The sequence below is a fragment of the Carassius gibelio genome, chromosome B22 (assembly GCF_023724105.1).
Source record: "Carassius gibelio isolate Cgi1373 ecotype wild population from Czech Republic chromosome B22, carGib1.2-hapl.c, whole genome shotgun sequence".
NCBI lineage: Eukaryota > Metazoa > Chordata > Actinopteri > Cypriniformes > Cyprinidae > Carassius > Carassius gibelio.
The window spans coordinates 9,678,982-9,699,808 of NC_068417.1; the positions used below are offsets into that span (position 1 = coordinate 9,678,982).

The 20,827-nt window shown below is 39.5% G+C and overlaps 3 protein-coding genes across 5 annotated transcripts in view; all 3 read left to right on the forward strand.

Moving 5' to 3' along the window:
* Nucleotides 1-20,827, forward strand: part of LOC127987296 (putative autophagy-related protein 11) — a 308,120-nt gene that overhangs the window by 251,399 nt on the left and 35,894 nt on the right. The window lies entirely within an intron of this gene.
* LOC127987310 (neoverrucotoxin subunit alpha) overlaps nucleotides 1-20,827 on the forward strand; it is a 270,558-nt gene that overhangs the window by 182,497 nt on the left and 67,234 nt on the right. The window lies entirely within an intron of this gene.
* LOC127987300 (uncharacterized) lies at nucleotides 720-3,933 on the forward strand. The gene is made up of 2 exons (XM_052589559.1): nucleotides 720-2,709; nucleotides 2,818-3,933. The coding sequence occupies exons 1-2, from the start codon at nucleotides 920-922 to the stop codon at nucleotides 3,542-3,544; spliced, it is 2,517 nt and encodes an 838-aa protein (XP_052445519.1). The 5' UTR covers nucleotides 720-919; the 3' UTR covers nucleotides 3,545-3,933.

Sequence of the window (20,827 nt, forward strand, 5' to 3'; positions counted from 1 at the left end):
TCATAGTAACATACCTGTTCACATCAAAAACATACCTAAAAAGTCAGATATCCAGAAGTGGTCTTATCTCAGTGAAGTACGCTTACCAGAGATAGAAGCGGATGTAGGCCTGCTTATTGGAGCTAACTGTTCAAGAGCAATGGAACCATGGCATGTTATCAATGACAAGGATGGAGGCCCTTATGCTGTGAAGACTGCCATTGGCTGGGTTGTGAATGGGCCTGTAAGAAAAGAACTGAACAATGCAATGAATAAAATGCCTACTTTTTCAGTAAATATAATTTCTGTGATGGAGATTGAGAAGCTGCTGGTCCAACAGTATAACACTGATTTTCCAGAGCGTAACTATGATGACCGAGAGGAGATGTCTTGTGAAGACAAAAGGTTTATGCAGTCTGTGCAGAAAACCACAATTTTTGAGAACGGGCATTACAGCATTGGACTGCCATTAAAGAATGAGAACCTCCAAATGCCCAATAACCGTTGTCTGGCGGAACAGCGTATAGCCTGTTTGCTTAGAAAGTTCAAGAAGAATCCTGAATTTTTTGAAGAGTAAAAGAGCTTCATGGAGACCATCATTGACAAAGGCTACGCTGTTCAAATTCCAGTCCAACAGCTGAAACGTGATGACAACAGGCTGTTTTACATACCGCATCATGGGGTGTACCACCCGAAGAAAAAAAAGTTGCGGGTGGTTTTCGACTGCACAGCTTCATTTCAAGATAGGTCTCTGAATAGTGAACTGCTCCAAGGACCTGACTTGACCAACACGTTAATTGGTGTGCTTTTAAGATTTCGTGAGGAGCCAGTAGCTATAATGGCAGACATCGAGTCGATGTTTTATCAGGTCAAGGTGCCAGAACGTGACGCAGACCTACTCCGTTTTCTTTGGTGACCCAACGGCAAATTGAACAAGCCTATGGAGGAATTCCGAATGACTGTGCACCTCTTCGGAGCCACTTCTTCACCAAGTGTTGCCTCATATGCACTAAAAAGAACTGCTGAAGATCACAAGGCTGATGTGTCTCCAGAAACTGTCCAGACAGTTCTGCGCAACTTCTACGTAGATGACTGTTTGAAGAGTGTAGCTAAAGAAGAAGATGCAGTGACCCTGGCTAAAGATCTTCGTACCCTGTGTGCCAGTGGAGGCTTCACTCTAACAAAGTGGGTGAGCAATAGCAGGAAGGTGTTAATGACAATCCCTGAAGTGCATAGAGCCAGCGAAGTGAAGGACCTGGATCTGAGACATGATGCTTTAACAGTCGAGAGGACCCTCGGTGTACAGTGGGACACAGAAACTGATACCTTCACCTACAGTATGAAGCTGCAAGACAAGCCGATGACCAGAAGAGGCATTTTATCAGTCGTGAATTCCATATATGACCCCCTTGGCTTTCTGGCTCCGGTTATTTTGCCCGCTAAAGTCCTGCTGAAAGATCTTTGTAAAGAACCATATGGATGGGATGAGAACATTGATGAAAAACATGCTGAAGTTTGGAAAAGATGGATCGAAGATGTCAGTCATCTCTCTAATTTCCATGTGAGGAGGTGTTTGAAGCCTACAGATTTTGGATGCACTGCAGTAGCACAGTTACATCAAGAGCTTCAAGTTCCATTGCAGCAATCTATTTTTTGGACAGACAGTACTACTGTGCTCGGATATATTGACTGTGAAACTGCTCGTTTCAAAACCTTTGTTGCGAACAGAATCTCGTTGATCCGAGAGGCAACCAAGCCATCACAATGGAAGTACGTCAGAAAAACTGAAAATCCTGCAGATCAAGCCAGCAGGGGACTGAAAGCTAAAAGTCTGATGCAAGGAGGAACCTGGATCAATGGGCCAGACTTCTTGCTGGACAAAGAATGTGATTGGTCGGAACAACCTTTGCGAAGGAAGGAAAGCCTTCAAAATGATCCGGAAGTCAAGAATGGAGCTACAGTCAACATGATCAAAGTTGAAGAAAACATGGAACCAATCGACAAACTGATCAGCTATTACTCAGACTGGCAAAAGCTAAAAAGAGCAGTGGCCTGGATTTTAAAGGTGAAGGAAAATCTGTGGAAACTAAAAGAGGAAAGAAAGGAAATATCAAAAAAGATCATGGAAACTGAAAAAGACCCTGAAAAACAAAGATCAAAATTAGAACAACAAACGAAGAAATTCAAAGCAACAAAAAAATCAGTTACTTTGGATGATCTGGTTGTCGCAGAATCGGAAATAATCAAATTCAGTCAAAGACAGCAGTTTGGAGAAGAAATCAAAGTACTGGAGAAAGGTAAACAGCTCGGTCGCAGCAGTCAGCTATTTAAACTGGATCCGATTCTTCAAGATGGCGTGTTAAGGGTTGGCGGAAGACTCAACAAGTCTGCCATGCCAGAAAACGCTAAACATCCAGCAATTATTTCAAAGCACAGCAGACTTGCTACATTGATTTTGAGAGACATACACCAAAGAACAGGACACTGCGGACGCAGTTATGTTTTGGCACAACTGAGGTGCAGGTACTGGATCCCAAAAGCAAATTCTGCAATTCGAAAGATAATCAACAAATGCACAGTGTGCCGTAGGATTAATGGAAAGGTTGGTGAGCAAAAGATGGCAAACCTCCCTGATGATAGGCTCTTGCCAGATAAACCTCCTTTTACAAATACCGGTGTTGATTTCTTTGGGCCGTTTGATGTCAAGCGGGGCCGGAGTACCATCAAAAGGTATGGCGTGATGTTCACTTGTCTCACTCTCAGAGCAGTGCACATTGAAGTTGAAGATAGCCTCGACACAGACTCCTGCATTAATGCAATTCGTCGCTTTGTGTGCAGGAGAGGTCAAGTTACCATCATGCGTTCTGACAACGGCACAAATTTTGTGGCCGCTGAAAGAGAGTTGAGAGAAGCCATTCAACGGCTGGATAATGACAAAATTGAAAAGGCCTTGCAACCAAAGGGAATAAAATGGATATTCAATAGCCCAGCTGCTTCGCACCAGGGCGGGATTTGGGAAAGACAAATTCGGACTGTGCGAAGAATCCTTAATTCCCTTTTGAAAGAGCAAGCAGTGAATGATGATTGTCTTCTGACAATAATGTGTGAGGTCGAAAGCATCATCAATGGTAGACCGCTTACAACTATTTCAGATGATGTGAATGACGTAGAACCTCTAACACCCAATCACTTACTGCTGTTGAAATCTCAACCCAACATGCCTCCAGGGATTTTCAGCAAAGATGACATGTACACAAGAAAGAGATGGAAGCAAGTTCAATATCTTGTGGATTTATTTTGGACTAGATGGACACGTGAATACCTTTCACTTCTTCAGGAGCGCCAGAAATGGCTTAAGCCAAGAAGAAACTTCATGATGGGAGATGTTGTGTTAATAGTGGATAGTTCTTCCCCACGGAACTCCTGGCTCATGGGAAGGGTAGTTGAAACGTTCCCGGACTCCAGTGGAACAGTACGAAGAGTGAAGATAAGGACCAAGACCAACACTTTGGAAAGGCCTATAAACAAACTGTGCTTATTGGAAGAGGCAACGTCAGAAGAGTGAAGAAAGAAGAAACAAGTTGATAGTTTATGGACATTTAGAAATTGTTTGGCTCTCAGTGTTTAAGTTTATAATTGCTTAGTCCTCCTGCCTAACCAATTAGGGGCCGGATAATGTAAGAGCCATATAGAGATTAGTTAATCTGAAATAATAATTTAGTAAAATTAATAAGAAAATATTTTATTAAAATTCATAAGATATATTTTGGTTTAAAATGCATACTTAGTAATGTGTAGATCTGTTTACATTTAACTGTTTTGAGCTTCCAGTCAGATCGCACTACGTCACAATGCAAGTGATTGGATGTGTTTAGTTTTAGTTTTGAAGTTAGAGACGTTGGAAGCAACACAGTTTTTTGACCGTGCGTACCATGTAAGATTTTTTTATTTTACGTTTTGGAAGTAAACATTTAAAATGAAGATCGTGGTTTGCTCATGTTTCAAATACTGTTTATAATTTGACTGACTTCAAAAAGTGGTACAGAAGAATTAGAAGCGAATAGGTGCCACAACACATCATAAAACTACTCGGCATGGCTCCGGGGTGTTAATAGAGGCATTCTGAAGCGAAACAATACGTTGGTTTAAGAAAAAATATAGATTCTTAAAACTTTCTAAACTATAATGTCCAGCTTCCTGTCACTCAAGCAGGCACGTTTACCACAAGGCGGTTGAGCGTATGACGTAGACGTAAGGAAAGGTGCAACATAAGGTCCGGAGAGTAGACTGTTGTAGAACGACAGATAACTCTGGGGAGATGTGCGCAATCTCGCGAGAACCGACTTTTGTTTACTGCACAGGAAACCACCTGAACAAGTCTGCCGTGCAAAGACAAAATACCGTAACTTATATTTTTGTCGAACATTTGTTATTGCTATTTTGGGGATATTCATTCTTTTTTATCTTGAGTATCTTGAGTCAATTTCTGTGTTTTTCTGAGAAAATAATAGGTCATCTCAACCGTAACTTCGAAAAGCTCTGGAGAAACCAAGGCAGAACACCATATAACTGTCTCAGGTTACGTACCTGAGTAGGGAACGAGACACTGCGTCCTCTAGGGGGCGCTTTGGGGAACACCTCATCGTGACATGTGTCTGAAGCATACATTGAAAAAACACCAACTTGTTGGCAGGCGACAGCCTCCGACGTCACTACCGGCGCGACTATAAATCAGCACCGGGAGAGCACCTCATAATCTTCTTCGTCTGAAGCTTGCGTCCAAAGTAGGGCTGGGCGATATATCGAACGATATGATCATTTGCATCTAATCAGTAAAGCTGCTTCCGTGATCACCACTAAAATCTCCATCACCTTCTTATAATTGGAGTGGCATTTAATAGACAGAGCCGTAGATCGCTGACAAGCCAAGCCATATCGCGTTCATTATCGCAGATGAATCGCCTTCGATAATGAACGCGATATGGCGTGGCTTGTCAGCGATCTACGGCTCTGTCTATCAGAGGTGGGACTTTCAAGTCACAAGCAAGTCTTCAAGTCATATTCAAGTCCTCAAAGGGTTAAAGCTAAAGAGATAATTAAGTGACTAATTAAATGATGATTGTGCATTAGTGATGAACATCTGCTGTTAACAATCAACATCACTGAAGTAAAGAGAAACACAAGAACTACAACTGAATTTAGCCACAGCCTTCAACTGAAAAAAAAGTAAAAGAAAAACAAGAGAGATTTAAAATTCACTTACTTTAATTTTTTTTCCATAGTGTAGTTTTATTGGGTTGATTATGCTAAACTTAAATAGAGCTAATGTTAATTTGATTGTAATTTGACCACCTATCACATACAGATTAATTTCTTCTCTCTGCTTTACAGCACCTCATGCAATGCTACATAAAGAGATCTAACATGACAGTCAAGGGTCAAGAGCCCCACTAAAGCAAACACTCATCTCCTTTATGATTGCATCACTTTAACCAATAAAACATCAACATCTGATCCTCTGTAATTCTCAAGAACAGCAGGTGTTCATCATTAATGCACAATGCACAATCATCATTTAATTAGTCACTTAATTATCTCATTAACTTTAATCCTTTGAGGACTTGGGATATGACTTGTCAGTCAACAAGCCAAAGAAGACTATCTCATGATGTCCAAGTCAACATGAGTCATAAGCAGAAAAAGCATAAGATCATCTGTCATTACAAGGTTGGATTCAGCAATGCATACATGTTTGTTGCGAAAACAATATTGAAATTGTTTTGAATCAAACTGCTTTGAATTAGTAAAAGGGTCAAGAGACTACCTAAAGCAAACCCTGACCACAATTATGGTGGCATAGTGTTATTTTTTTTTTCAGTTGAAGACTGTGGCTAAATTCAGTTGTAGTTCTTGTGTTTCGCTTTACTTCAGTGATGTTGATTGTTAACAGCAGATGTTCATCACTAATGCACAATCATCATTTAATTAGTCACTTAATTGTCTCATTAACTTTAACCCTTTGAGGACTTGGATATGACTTGAAGACTTGCTTGTGACTTGAAAGTCCCACCTCTGCTGTCTATTAAATGCCACTCCAATTATGTGGTGGCGATTTTAGCGGTGATCACGGAAGCAGCTTTACTGATTAGATGCGCATGATCATATCGTTAGATATATCGCCCAGCCCTAGTCCAAAGCATGGCAGGGAGCTAGAGGACGCAGTGTCTCGTTCCCTACTCAGGGAACTATGGTTACATACGTAACCTGAGACAGTTCCCTTTTGAGGGAACTTCGAACTGCATCCTCTAGGGGGCGCTTTGGGGAACAGTATACAGACACCGCCATGCTGAGGGGAGTGCAGACCAGAATCATGGCGAGCACTAAGTACCAACTCTACCATTTCCATGTGAGTTGCCCCTGGGACGTTTAGACGGCTGTCTGTGACAGTACCCCTTATGGCCAAAAGGCCTAAGCTACATACCCAACTTAATTGTTAGGGCTTCGGCCCAAGGTAGAGCTGAAGGCTTGGAATCAAGAAAGATTCCTTTAAAGGGATACGGCTAAGAATCTAGCATTTGTACCAAGTCTTGCCTGTCACACAGGAGATACCGCTAGCTTACACATAAGCTTGCTGAAAGAGCTGTCTCGACAGTTCTCTAGAAGCAACACCCTGTTTAGATAGGTATCCGAGGATACATAGGTGGAGTGGCGCCCAAGCTGAATGGGGCTTTTACCAACTCAAGAAAGGGCACGCAGCAACCGCACAAAGCCTCACCATATAGGATTTTAGAAAGAACGCAGAATACTAGCTTGTGAACTTACCACAGTGTGGATTTCAGAAAGTGTGCAAAGACTTCACATGCACACTTACCATAGCATTGATTTTCAAATACTGTTCTAAGGAGGGGCTCTCGTGGCACTCCGATAGAGCAGCTCATAGATGGAATAGTGTGTCTCAAAACAGTATGATTGAGAGTCATCAACTCGATCTATGGAAACAATACTGGAGCGCTCTGGAGAAAAAACAGAGAACTCGGTCTCATACGAGAGGAAAACTCCGGGCTCAGAGTAGCGCGCTCATAGGCGACCGCTTTTTTTGGCAAAAGGGGAGTGCTGCTAAATTACCATGAGAATCACCCAAATAGCCCCTCATGTTGAGGGAAATGATGCCTGAGGTGTATAAACAAATACACACTGACTGAATGGAGCCCAAGGAACCAAGGTCTAATCATCTCAAGAAAGGGAACGAAGCAGAGCACAACCCTTATCGTACAAGATTTCAGAAAGTTTGCAGAGTCTTGCATGCAAACTTACCACTTGTGGATTTTTAGAAAGTGCGCAAAGTGTTCACGTGCACACTGACCACCATGTGGTTTTGAGAAAGTACACAGAGCTTAGCGTGTGAAATTAAAGGTTCCTAAGCATCACAGGGGCACTGAATCTCAAGGGAGAGGCAAGCTCAATTTTACAAACCTCGGGCGAGGGGAGCATCACCTGAGGCAGCATATACAAGAAGACTTCTGTAACTGCCACCTCCACTTCCCACTAGATGCGACAGCACCCCTAAGCGGCCAGGAGAACCCTCGGGGTGACCTGGCCGGACATCCATGAAATTCCCTGCAGTGCTGTGCCAGGCCTGATGATCAAAAGGCTCCCTCAGAAACCTGTGATCTCAGCCGCCTAATACTGGAACATGAAGCCGGATGGCTGGTGCTGGCGAGTGTTTAGTAAACACTGTAACTGATCACTGCAAAGGAAACTCACAGAGTTTATTAGTAGACACGTAACCACCAGCAATTAAATACACATAAGTATATACAGAGAGGGTTACATTTACATAGAACCATAAAAACATTATAGGTCCAGCCAGGGGCGGATCTAGAAAAATATTGATGGGGTGGCAAGAAGGGGGCAGGAATTTTTGAGGGGTGGCAACATATGGCAGATGTATATATACTGAATTTAGTCACAGTTATCACAGTTTCCTGATAAATAGTATATGTATACGCTATATTAACTTTTGTAGCCTACTTTACACAGAACAAACGTCAGACCTAACATAATAGGCTATACAGTGTAGTCTTTTTTGTAGTGTGTATACTGTGATCTCACCTACCACCTCATTCTCACCTGTCCCTGACCATTACCCCATAAGCACCACCACACTCACAAATACATACAGTATGCATCGACATGTAATTGAGAGCATTATGAAAGTGTAATCAATATGTCAATTTATTATAAGAAACACAACACAACTTTAACAGCCAATGACATTTATAGCTGGGGAGACTCAACTGATTTTCTACTGTTTAGTGTTAATCATCATCTAACTCAACCAGTCAAGAGCTACATTTAGCCTTAGATGTTATATGAATATGGTCCCTGAAGCATAGGTTTTATTAGCTGACAATAATAATAAACAAATAAACATTATAGGCACAAATACAAATGTACTTTTTAGAATTTTTTTTGGAAAAAAAAAATGGTGTTATTGTTTTGGCAAGTTTAAATTAAAACATCTATGAAAACTTCTGTGATTTTCCCTTAAAATAACGTTTTAGTATATCTTTTTTAAGAATATTTAACTGCGCAATTTCTTACATCATTTCTTTGAGTTGGACCAATCTTTTATTTTGGTGGGTTGTAGACAGAGTTTCTGTGTTTTTTAATAAACTATTATTATTATTAGCTATTAGGCCTGCCTGCTTGAAGTATAGCATATTCTACTGTGCAATAGTACTAAATTTCTGTTTACATTTCTTCAAGTTTACATTTCTTCACCGAGATTTTATTCTGACAGGTTGTCGTAAAGACATTGCAGTTTCTGTCTGTGTATACGATACGAATGAATGACGATAGTTTTATCAAATGTAATGGTGAAATCCTCTCCTAGCGCGCTGGTGTGCACATGTGTAGCCTACATCATGTGTCAGTATAGTGAAAAGCTGAAAACACCACGCGTGCTTCAGTGTGTGTGTGTGTGTGTGTGTAGTAGTAGAGTACACATTGAGCGCTCATTCCCAGAGACGTGTATAACTACACCTTTAATATTCACAGACACTAGTCCACATCGAGATTTGATTAAATGTACAGCCCTACTTTTGATTTATTCATTCAAAAATGGCAGAATTCCGTGACGTTCTGCTTTATGAAGCAACTTCTATTTGTGACTGAATTCCGCGATTCAATCCTTGTCGCTTTTCAAACACAGACGGGTGAATTTATGAATGAAAGTGTGAAAGTTCAGACACAAAACCTATGGAATAACGTAGTAGACTACACCACTGTAACGTTAGTTAGAGAAATAACGTTCTTCAACCTGATATTTATCATTTCAAAGTCAACATTACAACTATGCTAGCACTGTGCTTGCATTATAGCTTAATTTCTTTACAGAAAGCCAATACATTTTTTTTACCTCTTTCCCCTTGTGCTCCCTCGCTTCTCGCGCTCAGAAACTTTTCCAAACTAATCAGTCTCGTGCCGCTCTGTCGTCCTCTCGTGCTGCTGCATTCACTGCAGTCTGACATTGGAGATTCGCGCTCGTAAATTTTCTAATTGGCCATAACTTTTAACTCGTTGCTGCCAACTGGGGTGGCAGCTGGGGTGGCAAGGCTTTCTTTTAGGGTGGCATTTGCCACCCCATGCCACCCCGGTAGATCCGCCCCTGGGTCCAGCACAGGAGACTGTTATGCGAGAGGTTTCCACCTAACCTCGATCAGGTGGAGAGCTGGTGGTTACAGGGGAATTAGGAAGGGGAGGATAAAAGCAGAAGTTAAAAATCCCCAAAGGGAACGAGTAGATACCTCTGTATCACTCCGATTCAGACGAGAATGCTGCCTCGTCTAGATCATACCCCTTAGGTTCTGCTTACCTCCTCGTGAGCCATGATTCCTCTAACCCCTGCCCGCAGGTGGGGGAGGAGCGTGAGTTGCGACTCTAGCCTTCTGTGCCCATCTTTGATCCTCAGATCGAGACAGGCCAGGACCCCTATCTTGTTCGGGCTCAGACCTGGACCTTCGTGGAACAAAGGATCTGAAAGCAGCAGAGCGCGCCTTCGTCTCCCTGAACTTCTCAATCACCGTCTCAACGGAAATACTGAAAAGGTCAGAAGGCGAAACCTAAGCATCGAGCAGAAAGCATGTTCTTTCCTCCCAATGTCTGCCAGGTTCATCCACAGATGTCTCTCCGCTGCCACCATGGCCGCCATAGTCCTGCCCATGGCGGAGGCGCCTGTTTGGTAACACGGAGAGAGATCCGTGGTGCAGCGCAGCTCAGCTTCCTGATCTGAAAAAGGCCCCTGCCTCTATCCAGGTCTCTTAGCAGATCAGTCTGATATGCCTGAAGCACCAGCATTGTGTGTAATAAAGCCACAGCCTGACCTGCTACTGCGTATGCCTTGCCATTTAAGTGAGATGATTTTCTGAAGGGGCTTAGATGGCAAGGAGGAAGATTAAGAGTGGATGTTTCCCCTGCAGAAAGAAAAAAATTCCACAAAAAAATATTTATTAATTATTTATAAAATGTTTTTTCTCTTTCTACAGGGGGCATTCCCTCCTAGCCGATTTCACGCATCACCTTGATGTCGGCAGATTACTTTCATTCCGAAACCGATGAATGCGAGAAGAAAACGGCTTCTTTCATTTCTTTTTAATCTTTGTATGGAGATCATGCACAAATGAAAGGCTCACCTGAGCTGGAGGGCTATGGTCAAAAGGAAATTTTCGCTCAATAACCTCCAACAGCTCTACATACGCAGAGCAGGAGAATTGAGAAGACTCAGCCTCAGCTTCTTCATCATCCTCAAATATCTCCTGCTTTTCCTGGGTAAAAACCCAGCAGAGCACTAACCTCAGTATCAGAAAGTGTTAAATATATAACATCTTCCTCCCGAGGCTCTCTCTCGTCCACCGCCCTTTTTTTTTTCTTTTTTTTTTTTACGAGCGCGAAAGGGAAAGTCCCACTTTAAACCATTCAGACAGATACACCTGTATTACCACGAGCTCATTTTCTTCCACGCCTCAGCATGGACAGATCCTGAACCGCGGGAAGCAGAAGGCTGCCTTTTCTTTTCAGAAGAGAGACAAACGAGAGCGGAGCTTTTTCCATTGAAAAAATGCTCACAATGCAAGCAGATTGCCTCCTCAAAGACATTGCGTCCGTGCTCTTCACCCAAACAAATGATGCAAAGATTGCATATTGTCATCGGGTGTCAAATAACGCCGACACGCATGCACACATCGTCTAAACGCTTGCTAGTTGTCGCCATGATAAACAGAGAAAGATCGCCCTTACTGGTTCTTTCAGATGCGCGCTTCAAACAAAACAGTCAGTGAAGATGAAGAAGAAATGACGTCCTCTCCTGGTGTTGATTTATAGTCTCGCCGGTAGTGACGTCGGAGGCTGTCGCCGACCAACAAGTTGGTGTTTTTTCAATGTATGCTTCAGACACGGGTCACGACGAGGTGTTCCCCATAGCGCCCCCTAGAGGACGCAGTTCGAAGTTCCCTCGAAAGGGAACACCAGTTACGGCTCTTTTACTTTGTTTGATTGCTCAAATTGAGTTCTGCCTTTGTTTAGCCGCGTGTCAAGATGAAGTTACGGTGCCGGTTTGGGGTTATGTGTTTTTTTTGTTTTTTTTTTACTGTCCATTAAAGTCTGTCACATTTTAATTATGGTGTAGACAAACTAATTAGATTGCTTTCTTCCAGACAGCTCCATATAACAAAGCACTGTAAAAACAAGATACCTTGGCAGCAATACATAATCGTGAATAATCTGTGAAGATTTTTTTTTCTGTAGGCTAATGCAGATTATTCATCAGGTTGTCACTTCTATGGAACGCATGTAGACTCGAATTCTGTAGCTAGCATGATCAATCCTAAAATCAGTAACCTACTAACAGTTTGCAATTAAATCCATATCCTACCTTTTCTTGTAAACCGATAAAATCAATTAATGGCGATGAATGTCATCGGTAGGGTGACCATATGCGCCGTCAATCCCAGTCAGGATTTTAATATTGCCTACAATATACAGGTTTTGGCTATTTGCACTGTGCAGGCTGATCGTTGTGTAACATTCAAGAGAGCTAGAAAGCGCAGAGCAGACGGCTCCTTATTTTTTTTGGGATTTGTGCGCAGCAACGCTTCAAGTCAATCGAACGAACAAACACGTGCACATATTTGCATCGCTTTGATCGTTCCCTCTAGATCTCAGCTTCTCACACGCAGCCCCACGATTGGTCGATTATGTAAAATTACCTGCATGTTATTGGTCAAACTGCTCTGGATGTTTAGGCATTATTAAAATCCTGGCTGGGACGTGTCCCATATGAACGGCGCATATGGTCACCCTAGTCATCGGAGATGTTTAATCCACAAGCATCTGAGCATTATTCTATCTTGCTGGCATTCACATCAATCCACAAGTGAATGGTTCCACTAAGTGGGCCACAAGTATCACTTTTAGTAAACTAGCTAAAACTGTTGTCAGGGTGTTTATAACACAACAGAGTGACAGGAAATTTAACACCTGTCACTCATAAGAATAACTTCATTAACTTCTCCATAATTCTCCTCTTTTGTAACAACTTTTTTTTTTTTTTTTGTAAGGCAAGTTTTGGTCCCATTTTGGTTATCTCCAGCTTGTTTCTATTCAATTGGCATTTTGTATCTTTTTATAAGTGTACGGCTGTTTTCATGAATAATATTATCATATATCATAAATATGAAACATTAGGAAACATAAGAAGATGATGGTGGAGTGGAGTAGCTGTGTTTGACGGCTCATTTTTCTGTTATCCTGTATGCAAAATGATAGGGTCCATAAAAAGACTGGTATACTGAAATGTTGTATTTGCGTATCACACCAGTCTTTAACTTTTTAATGTTAGAAGCCTTTGAACAAGCAGTCAAGCCAGTTGCAGTTTGATGTGACCAAGAACACATATATTCAGATCATTCAAAGCTAACAGATTTTTTTTTTTATTCTTGTTTCTCAGTTATATAGCATCAAACCAGTCAAAATGCTGTTGTGTATTTTTCCTTTGCTGTTTGAGCATATGGGAACACAAAATCATATTCGTCTTGGTTGTTGGTCACCTCTTTGGTCGCCGTTCTTCATCTCTGAGTTAGCTTGCAGCTGAATTTTGCAAAAAAAAAAAGTAATAAAGATCCTCCGACATCATTGGTGAATACTATGGCTATAGTCAAATTTAAACACTCTGATAATGTTATGTTTGCATAAGGTTTAATGTACTGTACCAACATTTACATCTCCAGGTAAATATGCAAAATGGATAAAGGTATTTTCCATGTCACACTGTTCAAATTTGCTTAAAGATAATTGTGCCCTAACTAACAGTGCATGATATGGAGAGCTCTCTCTGAATTCTTTGAGATCTAGTTTTGAATGTGGGAAATAGCAAGTCTATTCATACTGAGATAAAAAAGTGAGTAACAGAAAGAGAGTAAGAGTTTAATGAAGGGAAGAGAATATTATATATTAAAGTCCATAGCTGTACGTAGCTTTGTAGAACATTCAGTGTTTTTAGAATATGTCTTTTTTTCAGTATGTCACTGGGTCTGTCAGCAGTTTATAGCTTGTGCACCTTCTGCATGTTTTTTTTTTTTTTTTTTGAGATCACTTTTCACATATCATGATTCCAAACTCTTACTATTTCTTTAATGCTGATTATATCACAAAAACATCAACCACATTGACATAGTTTCTATAAAATACATCTGAGATGTGATCTAAATGAAATGAGATTAAGGTCCTGGTACTACAGTTGAAGAGATAATGTTCATGATTATCTTGTCTTGAATGGAGTAAAACTGTTCTATCTCTTTCAAATTTCAGGCCAAACCTAGAACTACTCTCTAGAACCCAGTCCACACCTCCAGTGTCTTTATAAGATCATCCTCCTGTTCAGCTTCATTCTTTACTGTCATCAGTAAACTCTAAGAGTGTCCATTGACCAACGTTGTCATCCAGTCATCATCATCTGGTCTTCAGTCACCATCATCTGCAGTCGTCTTCTACAATGAAATTGCTGCTGTCTCTCTTTGTTCTGTTGGTCTCCAGTCTGCTGGTTTCAGGCAGGGTGGTGCAAAACTTTTTAGCACCTGCACCTGCAGGATGTCCTGAATTCTTTCTGGACACTCCACCTCCACAGGGTCGGGTCACTCCGACTGAACTGCAAGGAAATAAATATGTAAGAATCTGTCAGGAATATTCGGGAAATGACAGATTTACCACATATTATAATACCAAGTTGCGTATTCCTGTTTGGACAGCATATAGATTTATTGGAACTGGTGCAAAAAACAGAATTGGATGGAGAACTGAACCTGAGGTGAGACTAAAACACAATATCAGTCAGTGATATCATCCTACATATATTTATTTTTATTCTGCATCGATTAAAATGCAATGCAATGATAGTGTATTGGCTTATTGATAAAATCTCCAGTAATTAAAACCTTGCAAGTGGTGCTGTCAACTTTTTTTTTCTTTTTTTTTTTTTTTTAATCACCAGAGGATGCTTTCATTAAAACTGCAATAAATGCAAACATTTAATGTAATTTTTTATATCACATTTAAATAGATGTTCATTCCATTGGGCAACTGGTAAAAAAAAAAAAAAAAAAAAATTGAAGAAGAAGAAGAAGAAAAGAATAGAACTGAAAACTTCTGCTATGCCACTTGTAGTACAGCAGTGGTTCATCTATTTTTCATCCTTCAATATACAAAATAAAAAATTTTCAGTTTGATTAGCTCTTCATACCTAATTAATAAACCGCAAACTAGAAAAAAGTCCACATGATCAAAAATATGGTGATTTAGGAATTCCTGAAGAGTCAAAAGATGAGTCCACTTCCTGTGAAAAACAGCAAATACATCACACATATATTTTGGACCCAGATTTATTGTTTAGACTTAAACTGAGTCCTGAGACGATCTTTAACCCCTTACTTGTCACTCCCCATTTTCAGCATACCCAAAATTAAAAGGTTGCTGCTTATGAGTCAATAAGGAGATCATAATGTTTAAGGAGTTACAGAAACTGTAGTCTTATTCAACAAAAGTCTATCAAAGTTGTCTGATGTCTAATTACTATAAATTAGGGCTGTGCAAAAAATCGAATGCGATTTTCATGCACCTCTCATCAGTAAAGACGCTCCTGTAATTATAAGTATATCTCCAGCATGTGCGTTCAGATCAGGGTTGCCAGGTTTTCACAACAAATCCTGCCCAGTTGCTTCTCAAAACTACACTACCAAATTTAAGATTTATGTAATTTAAATTATGTAATATTTTTTTCATAACTTTGATGAAAACCAATCACATAAACTTTAAATAACAGAATCTTGTTTGTTTTATAACTCTTATTACACTGTAAAACCCGACAAGTAAACTTAACTCAAACCGTTTGACCCTTGAATTCTGTCTTAGTCTTTTCTCTGGCTGTTATAACTGTGTGTTTCTAAAACATATTTGTTGTAACCCAAAAGCCCAGAAGAAATGCCATCAGGTGTTCACCTGTACCTAGGTATAGGTTGTTATAGGGCTGGGCGATATATCTAACGATATGATGATGCGCATCTAATCAGTAAAGCTGCTTCCGTGATCACCGCTAAAATCTCCATCACATAATTGGAGTGGCATTTAATAGACAGCAGAGGTGGGACTTTCAAGTCACAAGCAAGTCTTCAAGTCATATCCAAGTCCTCAAAGGGTTAAAGTTAATGAGATAAATAAGTGACTAATTAAATGATGATTGTGCATTAATGATGAACACCTGCTGTTCTTGAGAATTACAGAGGATCAGATGTTGATGTTTTATTGGTTAAAGTGATGCAACCATAATGGAGATCAGTGTTTGCTTTAGTGGGGCTCTTGACCCTTGACTGTCATGTTAGATCTCTTTATGTAGCATTGCATGAGGTGCTGTAAAGCAGAGAGAAGAAACTAATCTGTATGTGATAGGTGGTCAGATTACAATCAAATTAACATTAGCTCTATTTAAGTTTAGCATAATCAACCCAGTAAAACTACACTATGGAAAAAAAAAATTAAAGTAAGTGAATTTTAAATCTATTAAGTACATACAAAATTAGAAAAACTATACTCTATAGACCAATAGTATGTTCCTGCACAACTGGAGGCTGCAGATTCAGGACCGCAGATCTGGGCCGCAGTTCTAGGACCCTAGTTTTTCCTGACAGCGCCACCTACCGTACTGGCCAATATAGCGATGGCTGCAGTTTCAGGAACGCAGTTCTAGTATCCTGTTGTAAACTGCGTTCCTGAAACTGCAGTCACGTTTGCAGTCACGTTACTTTGTATATAGCATCAATATATTAATCTCAGTAGCATGTTTTTAAATGTAAGCTTCAAAATGCAGCAGAGTTAAATTACTAAGTGTGCTTTGAGTCACAATTTTAAATTTAAACATGAATTTACACAAAATATAAATGAAATATCAATTTTGTAAAATTGATGTATATCAATGTTAAAACAATTGTAAAAAATGAAGAACCTTAAAAGTCTTGAAATGTCTCTTGAATTATACAGTATATTGATTCACTTCCTTAAGGTGAATTAGCTCATTATCAGGTAAGTTAAAGTTGGAATCAGCGTATGGAGTCACTAAATTACTGCCAATATTTTAAAAGTTGTTGAGAAGCAAGACAAGACACAAGAATGATTCAAGAATGTTTATTTATATACATATTGTAGAGTCACACTGAAGGCATCAAGGGCTATTTGATCAAGAAGGAGAGTGATGGGGTGCTGCGCCAGATGACCTGGCCTCCACAGTCACTGGACCTGAACCCAATCCAGATGGTTTAGGGGTGAGCTGGACCGCAGACAGAAGGCAAAAGGGCCAACAAGTTTTAAGCATCTCTCAGGGAACTCCTTCAAGACTGTTGGAAGACCATTTCAGGTGACCACCTCATGAAGCTCATCAAGAGAAGGACAAGAGTGTGCAAAGCAGTAATCAAAGCAAAAGGTGGCTACTTTGAAAAACCTAGAATATGACATATTTTCAGTTGTTTCACACTTTTTTGTTATGTATATAATTCCATATATAATTCCACATGTGTTAATTCATAGTTTTGATGCCTTCAGTGTGAATCTACAATTTTCATAGTCATGAAAATAAAGAAAACTCTTTGAATGAGAAGGTGTGTCCAAACTCTTGGTCTGTACAGAATTTACATGTCATTTTTGTGACAACATCACAACAGCACCAAAGTGAACCCCTTTTCCATCAGTCGCTGCATGGATAGAATGGCTGTAGGCTTCATCTCTAGAGAAAGAGAGAGCGAGAGACAGAGAGAGATAAATAAGAAACATTTGTTTAACATATTCAACTGGAATATATATATATATATATATATATATATATATATATATATATATATGAAAAGTGAAAGTCCTTGCAGCATGTGGTGCATCTCTTTAATTCGGGCAGGGATTTCCCTTTTTGATTGTTATATGTATCTTGGAAAAGTGAGAGTGTACTTGTTTAGAATATTTTGAGATCATGAAAATATCCCTAGTGCCTTTTTTAATCATCTGTCCTACAATGAGCCTAATCGAATCCATAAAATCACTTCATATTGGCCATGCAGAACATGACAGAAACTAACACATTATAGCACTGTATAACTGTATGTGGAATAGACCTGCAGATTAAACCAAATTGTAACAAACTATTAAAATTGCCAAATGCCTAGTTTACCATTGCAAAATAATGCCAAAACAACAGGCTAACACATACTGCAACTAGGCAGTCAGTGAAGTTTAATTATGAAATATATTTTATACCTAAATATGGTAAAACAACGACTATTAAGCCAGTATTCACTCTAATACATTAAGCTGCAGGTAAATCTAACAAACCTAACATCAACCATGCTCTTGTCATCTGATAAGTTTAATTAATGTGCAGGCTAGATTCACTTATAATACTTCGTCATTAAAACACAATTATAATTTATGAAATCATAGCCACGAATTGACGTCGTAGTAATTAATAAAACTAGCTCACAAATTCTTAATTTGGTGGGAATTAATTATTAATTCATAGGTAGCAGTTCTCACTATGTAAACTTTGCACCGTTTAAACGTTATAAAATAAAACTTAATTAAATATCGATACTCACCGTCTGGTTGCTGTCCACGTCGTCCATCTTTAATTAGTGTTGATTCAGTACAGTAGGTGGCGCTGTTACAAAAATACTAGGGTCCTAAAGCTGCGGTCACAGAATTGCGGTCCTGTAACTGTAGCCTCCGGTTGTGCAGGAATACCCTTCTCCTATAGACACACACAGACATCAAGAACCAGCATATGACTCTCAACAGTGGTGACAATCAACAAAATGTTGCATGCTGGGTAAAACCTTAGTAAAATCTCCCGTCATGCACTGCAGTATGAAAAATTGTCACCACTGTTGAGGATCGTGTGATAAGTGTGTTTGTCTAAAAACCTGAACTGATTGTCTCCTCTTGTGTCTTTCAACATTGAAGCATTGTGATTTTTTTTTTTTTTACTTCAGTTCAGTAATAGCTGAGTGTCAGTCTACTATCCAAAGATAAACACAATTTCATAATGTTCAGTCATCATGAGTTATTAGCAGAAAAAGCATAAGATCATCTGTTATTGCAAGGTTCGACTCAGCAATGCATACATGTTTGTTGCGAAAACAATATTGCAATTGTTTTGAATCAAATTGGTTTGAATTAGTAAAAGGGTCAAGACACTACCTAAAGCAAACCTTGACCACAATTATGGTGGCATAGTGTTTTTTTTTTTCAGTTGAAGGCTGTGGCTAAATTCAGTTGTAGTTCTTGTGTTTCTCTTTACTTCAGTGATGTTGATTGTTAACAGCAGATGTTCATCACTAATGCACAATCATCATTTAATTAGTCACTTAATTATCTCTTTAGCTTTAACCTTTTGAGGACTTGAATATGACTTGAAGACTTGCTTGTGACTTGAAAGTCCCACCTCTGATAGACAGAGCCGTAGATCGCTGACAAGCCACGCCATATCGCGTTCATTATCGAAGGCGATTCATCTGCGATAATGAACGCGATATGGCGTGGCTTGTCAGCGATCTACGGCTCTGTCTATTAAATGCCACTCCAATTATAAGCAGGTGATGGAGATTTTAGCGGTGATCACGGAAGTAGCTTTACTGATAAGATGCGCATGATCATATCGCTCGATATATCGCCCAGCCCTAGGTTGTTATACTTTATAAAGGTGATGATAATTATTCATTATTATACACAATTATTGATATGTATGGAGTCTAATCTCTGATGAAGTAGGTGTTGTGTAATTAGTAGAAGCGGTTCTAGTAAAAATGACGATAAGAGCCAGTGATTCTGTGACAATAAGTTAATATAAATATGACTTTCCAAACATTTTTTACACATTAATTTTTCTGCTATGCCAGTCGTTGGTCAAACACAGACACTAATAATCAGAATATGAACCTCTACAATGGTGACAAAAAAACATGCTACAATGCATGCTGGGTACTATTGTAGTACAGAACTCATCTATGGCTCCCAGCATACACTGCAGCATTTTTTTTATGGTCACCATTGTTGAGGTTCATATTCTGATTATTGATGTCTGCGTGTGACTTATTGACAACATAGAAGTCCAAACTGTTTGGAAAGTCTTTGTATTAACTGATTATTACAGAACCACTGGCTCTTAGAATCACTTTTACTATAATCAGTGAAATTACACAACACCTATTTCATCAGAGATTAGACTCCAAGCAGATCAATAATTGATGTTTATCATCACTGATATAAAGTATAACAATCTTCACCTAGGTACAGGTTAACACCTGATGGGAAACTTTCTGGGCTTTTGGTTTACGACAAATGTGTTTTAGAAACACATGGTTATAACAGCCAGAGAAAAGACTAAGACAGAAATCAAGGGTCAAGAGCCCAACTAAAGCAAACACTGATCTCTAACATGGTTACTTCAAATGAAACAATAAGTCAACATCTAAACCTTAGTTCATTCTCAAAAAGATCTTCTGTAAGAGTTATAAAACAAACAAGATTCTGTTATTTAAAGTTTATGTGATTGGTTTTCATCAAAGTTATAAAAAAATATATAAATGGGAATTTGTCATGTAATAAAATTACATAAATCTTAAATTTGGGGTGAAATATTTCTGTGAGTGTAGCCCAATCCCGCTTCCAGAAGGTTCCCCGATAAAACATTGATTCCCGGGGTTAAAATATACGTTTTTTAGCAGGGTTGCCTTGGTCAAATTTGCATTTTAGGGGCTAAATATCACGTTATTTGTATTGGGGTCGCTGTGATCCGCGGACATGAAAAACAACCACCACAGACTTGGCAACACTGGTTGGCATTTACTACACCGAGCCGTAATTCACTAACAATCTACACAAAATCGATGTTAAAATCGCAGGTGATTCTTTGTCGATTTTGAAAACGATTTTGTGTTAGTTGTCGGTAGACTACGGCTCTGTGTAGTAACTGCCGCTCCACCTGAACCAGTGTTGCCAAGTCCGCGGTTGTTTTTCATGTCCGCGGTTTGAAGCAATCCCAATACCAATAACCAGAGGTGGGACTTTCAAGTCACAAGCAAGTCTTCAAGTCATATTCAAGTCCTCAAAGGGTTAAAGCTAAAGAGATAATTAAGTGACTAATTAAATGATGATTGTGCATTAGTGATGAACATCTGCTGTTAACAATCAACATCACTGAAGTAAAGCGAAACACAAGAACTACAACTGAATTTAGCCACAGCCTTCAACTCAAAAAAAAGAA